Source organism: Corylus avellana, chromosome ca6, assembly GCF_901000735.1.
Source record: "Corylus avellana chromosome ca6, CavTom2PMs-1.0".
Lineage (NCBI taxonomy): Eukaryota > Viridiplantae > Streptophyta > Magnoliopsida > Fagales > Betulaceae > Corylus > Corylus avellana.
The window spans coordinates 1,675,434-1,684,857 of NC_081546.1; the positions used below are offsets into that span (position 1 = coordinate 1,675,434).

General features: G+C 38.0%; 1 protein-coding gene across 1 annotated transcript; it reads right to left on the reverse strand.

The window, feature by feature from the left end:
* Positions 1-3,071: 3,071 nt before the first annotated feature.
* Positions 3,072-6,523, reverse strand: LOC132183584 (leucine-rich repeat extensin-like protein 4). The gene has a single exon (XM_059596915.1). It carries the CDS (start codon positions 6,137-6,139, stop codon positions 3,461-3,463), a length of 2,679 nt encoding a protein of 892 aa, XP_059452898.1. The 5' UTR covers positions 6,140-6,523; the 3' UTR covers positions 3,072-3,460.
* Between the last annotated feature and the right edge of the window lie 2,901 nt (positions 6,524-9,424).

The window sequence follows — 9,424 nt, forward strand, 5'->3', positions numbered from 1 at the left end:
TCGTTGTCAGGGCGTGCATGAGAATTCACATCATTATCACTTTCTTCGGTGAATAAAATAATGGGTTCAAGAACTTTACACATGTTGATCAGCAGAGAGAATATTTTCTAGCTTTTGGAACGATTATGGAGGCATTTTCCATGTAATCTCAAGACACATATGATTGGATTGAGATCGATCGCATGTAATGTAATATTTTAGGCAATATTGTAATACCTCTAACTAACTATCATCTGATTTATTTTAAATCACCCATCTAAATTCTATCGCATCATATTATAAAAAATAAAAAAACAAAAAAGAAAGAAAATGCTCTATTGCACCCCATCCGAGCGGGTCGGGAAAGCGACCAAACCTTTAGGTTGAAGGACTGAACATTTCATTCGCAATCCTGTTCGACCCACGACGTCATTAGAAACCCCTAGAGAACTTATTGAGGAGCTCGATTGCACATCCAGTCTAAATAATGTGCGACAAAGATCCCTATAAAATTTATTGAGGAATTCGGTTGTATCTGAGTATATAATAAGGATATAATTGCTTTGTAGTAAATAATAATTTGTGTATCATAAGTGTAGAGATTTGATTAACATTATACACGCGATTAATTAATAAGAACATAATAGTAATTCTATTGGTAGATGTTGATATCTAACACCAAACTAGTTGTAATTTTTGATAATATTGATAAGAGCAAAATTATCATATTAATTGGAAAAAGCTCATGCCTTACCGCCAATATTGAAAGAAAAATGTTAAAGCAATAATATCTATTTTTAGTCCTTTATTTTGGATTTTTCTTTTTTGTATTTTTCTTCATTATTGACAATTCTGCTTCCCTTGTCGGCATACAGCATTGTGGGCAATATTGTAATACCTCTAAATTCTATCACATCATGTTACAAAAAAAAAAAAACTAGAAAATGCTTGATTGCACCGGCCCGAGCGGGCCGAGAAAGCGACCAAACCTTTTGGTTGAAGGACTGGACATCTCGTTCGCAATCCTATTTGACCCACGACTCGATTAGAAACCCTTAGAAAACTTATTGAGGAGCTCAATTGCACATCCAGTCTAAATAAGGTGCAACATAGATCCCTCTAAAATTTACCGAGGAGTTTGGCTGTATCTGAATATATAATAAGGATATAATTACTTTGTTGTAAATAATAATTTGTGTATCATAAGTGTAGAGATTTGATTAACATTGTACACGGTCAGATTAATTAATAAGAACATAATAGTAGTTCTATTGATAAATATTAATGTCTAACACCAAATTATCTGTAATTTTTTTATAGTATTAGTAAGAGTAAAATTACCATATTAATCTGGAAAAGCTCATGCCTTGCGGTCAATATGGAAAGGGAAATTTTGCTTCCCTTGTCGGCAGGGTACCGACAATTCTGCAATTCAGCATTGTGGGACCATCCCAGTTTGCCACGTAAACCACCAAAGTAGCTTCACGGGAATATTAATTAATTCTATTTTAAATAAAATGATTAATATTCACTTTACAATTGAGATTTAAGGGTGACGCACGTAAGAGCATTTTCAATGGAAGAATCATATTTTTATGTAAAATAGCTTATAAAAACTCAGTTTTATCTAGTTTAGCTAAGTCATTTTTAAATGTCTGTACATCCGATTAGCTATATTTTTATCTATTCTATTAAAATATTATTACAAGTAAAAAAAGTTTTGAGAAAAAAAGAACATATGAGAAGAAAAATGAAAAAAAAATTGGGAAAAAAAGAACATGCAAAGAAAAAGTAGAAAAAAATTTGAGAAAAAGAGAAAACATGTGAGAAAAATAATAAAAAATAAAATAGTTCTCTTGAAAAGTGCTGCTACATTTAGCTTTTTTTTTTAGCTCTTCCAATCAAATATCTATTTTATATTTTCTTTTGGCTAATCCAATGTAGGAGATTTTTTAAACATTTGAAGAGCCATTTTAGATAAAAATAACATTTGGCTCTTCCATTAGGAATGCTCTAAGGGTGTATTATATATATATATATATATATATATATGATATTAATGTTGTGACATCTTTAAAATAATTTAATTAATATAATATGGTGTGCAGGGTTTGGTACCATTATCCCTCCGCCAAATAGAGACTTGACCAATTTTACTAACAATTGGGGCACGCTTTAAATTATGACAATAAAATTGGTACCCTCTTTTTGGTGATTAAAGCTAGGGTCGGATTTTGGATTTTATTTACTACAGAATTTTGATAATGACTTTGTAGATTGCATTACAGAGCAGAATTAATCTAAACTGATTTAACTACATATTTGTACACCACGTGTACGGGTGATGCTAAACATCAAGGCCGTTGGGATGCACGCCGGGGTGATTTGATATTTTAAAATAATAAAATATAATATTTTATTATTAGAATTATTGTTAAAAAAAAAAAAAAAAAAAAAAGCCTGGCGTGCATGACTGTTCATGCACACCGGCGTTTTTGGTATCACTACTCCACGTGTACGGGAAAAGGCAAATCTTGGCGCAAAAGTCGAGCGCTTAAATTTTTTATTATTATTATTATCTACGCATAATTTTATAGATTCTCAACATTTTTGTTAAATCACTACTTTAAAGTAATTGAAATATATAAATTTGATTATTTAATAAATACTTTAATATTTTTAAATATGGGCTTAAACTCTCTTTAATAGGTGATGTTTTAATACTATTAAATCACAATTTTTTCTAAAAGCTTAAGTTAATAAAAAAATACAATTAATAATTTAATGAATAAATAAAAGTCATAATTTGTTTGTTTGTTTGTTTTGTGTACGAGGAGGCAAATAAATATGTCATTTGAACACATTTATCGGCTGAAAGTAATTATATCTGAAAGACTGAAACTGTCAAAAGTATATATACTGGAATTTTTTTACTATAATTACACTCTATTCACATAAAACAAAGGCGAAAATTACAAGAGAATAGGCCTCCTCCTTAAATTACACTCTATTCACATTAAAAAAAAAAAAAAAAATAGAGGAGTAGAAAGAAAAAAGACGAAAATTACAACAAGATAGCACCTCCTCTTTAAATTAAAAGATTACATCGTACTTGTAATATGTCCAGCTCACAACTCAAATTTTCATTACCTAGAACCAGAAAGGACTAGCAATGATCATCGATCACTTAACAAACACCAACAATCTCTCCATCCACAAATCAAGCAGAAATATTTAGTTCCAGAGAATATCAGAGCCAAAGAATTAATGGATTAGAGCAGTAATTACAAACAAATTCACTCTGATAATCAGATTTACATTTTGCCAATGGTGTCACTTAATTCGTTACCTTAAGGAGGCAATTGTAGCAGATCACAACTTCGTATCAAGCTATTAACTAACTAAAGTGGGTGTCTGTTGTGAGACTGTAAAACTAGTAAAGAGAGGAAAACAAAGGGCAAAGTGATTAACATTGTGCTATTTAGTAGCCTGTGGACGTTGGTGGAGGCGGCGATTGGTAATCGGAGCCGAAGGTCGGGGGTAGAGCCATGTCGCCCTTTGGTGTAGGAGCTGAATGAGATGGGGAAGGTGGAGGTGGAGAACGGACTGGGGGTAATGGAGAGTAGGCCGGTGGTGGTGAAGAGTGAACTGGAGGTTGTGGAGGAGAGTGAATAGGTGGGGGTGGTGAAGGAGAGTGAACCGGCGGTGGGGGTTGTAGAGGAGGTGGTGAAGGAGCAATTTTAGGTGATGGTGTGGAGGGTTGAGCTGGTGGAGGAGGAGGTCGAGCCCTATTAAAGGGTGATTCGTTGTAAGGATCAGGTGACAATGCCGGTGCTGAAGATGGTTTTGGAGGAGCTGAAATTGGTTGTGGGTATGGTTGTGGCTCTGGCGTTGGTGGCAATGCCGGTGCTGAAGATGGTTTTGGAGGAGCTGAAATTGGTTGTGGGTATGGTTGATGTTGGGGAGGTTGTGGCTCTGGCGTTGGTGGCAATGCCTTTGGAGAAGGAGATGGTTGTGGTTGCGGCGGATCCTTTGGAGAAGGAGATGGTTGTTGTTGCGGTGGCGCCTTTGGAGAAGGAGACGGCTGTGGCGGTTGTGATTGCGGCGGTGCGTTTGGAGAAGGAGACGGCTGTGGTGGCTGTGGTTGTGGCGCCTCTGGAGAAGGAGAAGGAGACGACTGTGGTGGCTGTGGTTGTGGCGCCTCTGGAGAAGGAGAAGGAGACGACTGTGGTGGCTGTGGTTGTGGAGCCTCTGGAGAAGGAGACGACTGTGGCGATTGTGGTTGCGGCGACGCGTCTGGAGAATGAGACGGCTGTGGCGGTTGTGGTTGCGGCGACGCGTCTGGAGAAGGAGACTGCTGTGGCGGCTGTGGTTGCGGTGGCGCCTCTGGAGAAGGAGATGGTTGTGGCGGCTGTGGTTGCGATGGCGCCTCTGGAGAAGGAGACGGCTGTGGTGGTTGCGGTTGTGACGGCGCGTTTGGAGAAGGAGACGGCTGTGGTTGCGGCGACGCCTCTGGAGAAGGAGACGACTGTGGCGATTGTGGTTGCGACGGCGCGTTTGGAGAAGGAGACGGTTGTGGCGGTTGTGGTTGCGACGGCGTGTTTGGAGAAGGAGACGGCTGTGGCGGTTGTGGTTGCGGCGGTGCCTCTGGAGAATGAGATGGCTGTGGCGGTTGTGGTTGCGACGGTGTGTTTGGAGAAGGAGACGGCTGTGGCGGCTGTGGTTGCGGTGGCGCCTCTGGAGAAGGAGACGGCTGTGGCGGCTGTGGTTGCGGCGGCTCTTTTGGAGAAGGAGACGACTGTGGTGGTTGTGGTTGCGACGGCGCGTTTGGAGAAGGAGACGGTTGTGGCGGCTGTGGTTGTGGTGGCGCGTCTGGAGAAGGAGATGGTTGTGGCGGTTGTGATTGCGGTGGCAGCGGCGCCTTTGGAGAAGGAGTTGGCTTTGGCGGTTGTGGTTGTGGCGGCGGGTTTGGAGTCTTTGATCCTCTACACTTAGCCTTGCTACAATCAACCGGTCGATTCACCACCTGAGCGCAAACTTTTGGAGACTTCTGTGTCGGCCTTTCCGGTAAGCAGTTGCTCATGTCATCCAACACAACGTCCTTCCTAGATGGTGGCTCGCATTCTGGGGCCTCGCCATTGAAGTAATTGTAGGAGAAAGTGAAGTTTACCAAGTTAGGAAGACGACAAATGCTCCCAGGGACAAACCCTGTCAATGTGTTGTGCGCAATATCCAACTCCTCAACATTGGAAAGCCCTTTGAACGTCTTTGGCAAGATTCCGGTGAAGTTGTTGGAGGCAATGTCCAAAACCGTCACGTTTCCAAGCAACCCAATCTCAGCAGGCAAGCATCCGGTGAGGTGATTGTTCGAGAAAACAATCTCGTTCAATGTGCTGCCCATTTTGCCAATGTTGCTTGGAATACAGCCGTGGAGATGGTTATTGGCAACCACCATAACAGAGGCGGGGGAGTTTCCGAAAGTGTCAGGAATGGTGGATATGAAGCGGTTATTGTTCAAGAACAGAGCATCCAAGTCTTTGTTGAAGAGCTCAGGAGGTAGCTCACCGTCAAAATCATTGAACCTAAGATCAAGGTATTTTAGATTAGGAATACCTATGACAACCTTAGGGAACAAGCCCACAAACCGGTTGTTGCTGACATCAAGCTCGAAAAGAAGCGTGAGCCTCGAGAAGCTCTTGGGAATGATCCCACAAAACCTATTGGTGTTGATGTGGAGCAAAGCAATTTCTGTTAATAAACCCAACTCCACCGGAAGGAACCCGGCAATGTCGGCGTGGTTAAGATCAATGCCTGCAACAACAGTGAGCGTCGGGTCGTCAAGAGCTGGAGCGCAAAAAACGCCATTGTAAGCACAAACATCGGGTCCAACCCAATTCCCCGTGGTGTTAAAAGGGTCTGAGTAAATTGCTTTCTTCCATGCTTGGAGTGCAATATATGCCCGTCTAAGCCTGGTATTGGGAAAAGTTACATTCAAAACAACTCCGAATTCGTATTCATTAGGTAAATCACCGTCCTTGGGGAGCGCTAATAGCTGGCGACGAGCGATGGAGTTGGCTTCAGCATTTGACAACGCTGAAGAGAACGATGAGAAGAGGAGGAGGAGGAGGGAGACCAGTAGGCAGCAGCCTGAGGCCTGCATTATGGAGAGGTTTTGCAGATCACCGCCACCTTGGAGAGGCCCAAGGCTGCTTGTAGGAGTCAAGGAAAAAAAGGATGAATGAATGGGGTGTTATATTGAGAGGAAGAGCCGGATGGCATGAAGCAATATGAGAGGTTGTGCAAGGATTTCTATGCAGTTTTAGCCAAGAAAAGAAATTAAATGGGTTTCCTCAAAACACCACATAATTTGTGGGTTGTTTGAACTTTATTTTTGTTAGATTTTCTTGAAGATGGCTCTAATTATAGTGTGTTTGGCAGCCTGAGTTGCGGTCCTTTCTGGCTAATTTTGCATTTTGAGGGTTGTTAGCTGTAGACGATCGCTGACCAAGTCTTCTTCACAACCATCTACACTCTTCTCGTGTGGGTTATTCATGGCGATTTCTGTTTTTGTTTCTCAAAACTATTTTTGAGAACAAAACAAAAGGCAAATTTATGTTTTATTTTTTTGTCTAGAAAAGCGTTTGCCAAACTATTTCTGAAAACAATTTTCGAAAATTTGCAATAATCGCATTTCACCAATACCAAAAAATATATATGCTAAATCTGAGACTCAAAATCAATCAAAATGGTATGTGTATGTGTGTATGTGTATATATATATACACCAGCAAAACGTATAAGAGAAAGAGAAATTACTATGGAAGTGAAGCAAGTAGAGCTATAAATGAAAATAACTACTTACAAACATACTCCGGCTGGACTCAATTGTTAAACATAATGTTCGTGAACACAAAAATAGGCTTGATCATTAAATGATATATACTCGTATGAATTCGACTCGACTCGTATATATTTATTAATATGTATATATATATATATATATATATATATATTAATAAAAATAGCTTATATAGTATATCAGTTATCAAGTAACAATAGTTCATTTATATATATATATATATATATATATATATACACTTTATATCACACTTTATATCCTTATATAAATATTAGTATGCTTATGACATAAATGATAATATTATTTAATATACTTATAAATTATAACTTAAAGCATTACCCCCGCTTATCAAGGCCGAGTTGGCGCATGGATAAGATTTGCCACCCATCTTACTTCGTACCATAACTTTGTGTTAATCTTACTATTTTAACGGGGTTCTTCTAGGCTTGCTTGATTAATTAGTGTAAACTCTTTTAAATTTTATTAATGTTTGGGTAGAGTTGGGTTAGGTTATGACTCAATGGGATTTGAGGGAGTCCATGTGATTTCTATCTTCTAGTCCCTTTTTTCTGTGCAACTCTCAACGAGTAGGTGCTACTATAGTCACACTCAAATAAAATAGCCACAATTGATTTCTCTTGTTTGCCCTTTAAATTAGAAAAAAGAAAAAGAAGGTGAAACATAATAAATTTAATAATTTAATTAATATTCGAATATAAAGTTCGGCATTCTACTGGTTTGTATGTGACTAAATGTGATGCATCATTTGATAAAGAAAACAAAGCAGCATGTCCTTAATTCCCTTTTGGATCTTAAAACATAAATTTTGTTGGAAAATGTTTGGGTACTACTGTTTTAAGTATATATAAGTCCATTACAAAGTACAAACTCAAGCAGTAGTCCATATGATACTGCCGCATCAACCACAAATCAAATATAATTGTTTAGCAATTAATGTGATAAGTATCAAGTAAACTTACAAACTGACGTGACAGTCCACAAGACATTGCCATGTCTATCATTATAGTGTCACGTGGACTGCAACGCCAATATATAAGGAAATTTTAACAATATTTTGTTAGTAAATGTTTTCCTTTTCTTTCTTTTTTCTTCTTAATTTCAATTTTAGCGTCACTTCCCTCTCTCTATTTTCATCTCATTTTGGGGTGGGTATATTACGGAGGCCCAACACCATTGTATAGTCGAGCTGGCCTGGCCCAACATCTCAAATACAAACTTCGTCCAAAAGATTGGGCTTGGGTTGCTTTTACCCCCTGCGTTTTCTTTACTATTTTGTCTCAATTCCTATGCCTTACTTTAAAATATATTTATTATTATTTTTATATGAATTTTATTTACCTTGTTTTCTAAAATACATTAGTAACATAGGAGAAATTGAAAAAATATATAATAATTTACAAAAAAAAAATCACATTTTTATTTCTTTACTATTATACATTCTAATGTGTCAGTGCTATATAATACCAAATTATGAGAGAAGGGGACGGCCGAGTGGCTCACAGTGCCTAACACTCACACCACACAGAGACAAGTTTGACTGGCTTTATGTCCTTGAGTCCTAATTCACATGGTTTTTTTTTAAAAAAACAAAATATTCAATTCACAAAATACAAACGGGAAGGCAAAAGGCCACTCTTCTCAAGCAGCAACATGAGCAGTATCATTGTAAAAAAAGAAGGTTAGGAAAAGACATCACCCACAAAGAGTTGCATGGCTCGTAGGTGGACCAAAGAGATGATGTTTGAAGCTTTGGTGGTAGCCCCACTAAGCCTCTTTGGCTTAGATATTGATGAACTTTTCAGGAAAGGAAAATTTGAATGTGGAATTAGCTAGCATGATAGGAAAAGTGATATCCAACAAAGACCATAAAAGAGCGAGCGCCATGGACCAAGCTCCAAAGCCAGATAGAGCTAGCTATTGGTATTGGAATATCAAAAGCGACTCTACTCAATTACCCACTACCATTGACACAACTGATCACAACTGTCCCTCTTCTTCTCCAAATTCCTTTTTCAATTTTCTTGCAGAATTCAAGGGCGTATTTCTGGGTATGCCTAGAAGTCCAATAAGGAAGCAATATAAACAAGGGAAAATGATGATGGAGAATGACAAAATAGGTTGGGTAAAAGCCAAACAAACTCCACATATCAATATATATATTTCATTTATGTCAAACGTTTCACGAGGCCATTTTGATTCTCTTCTTCCATTCTTTTCTGGCAGTGACTTTCGAGTAAAGAAAGAACAGCTGCAGACAGTTCAAAGTTCTAACTAAGAAAAATAATTAGTAATAAAAAACACGTTTCACGTATTAAATTGCATGTGCTTATATATATATATATAAAATTGTAAGAGAACCAGCATGCATGAAAGAGAGGAAGTATATAAAATTCCTTGCTAAGAGAAATTCGACAACAGATTACTGTTTGGAGATTAAAGTAATGAAAAAAACCTTTGATGCAGCTTTGAAGGTAAGAAATATTAGGAAATTAAAAAATTTTAAAAATAAAATAAAATTATTTTGCAGTTTGTGAACTTTTTTATTTGATCTTAGTATTTTTTTTTT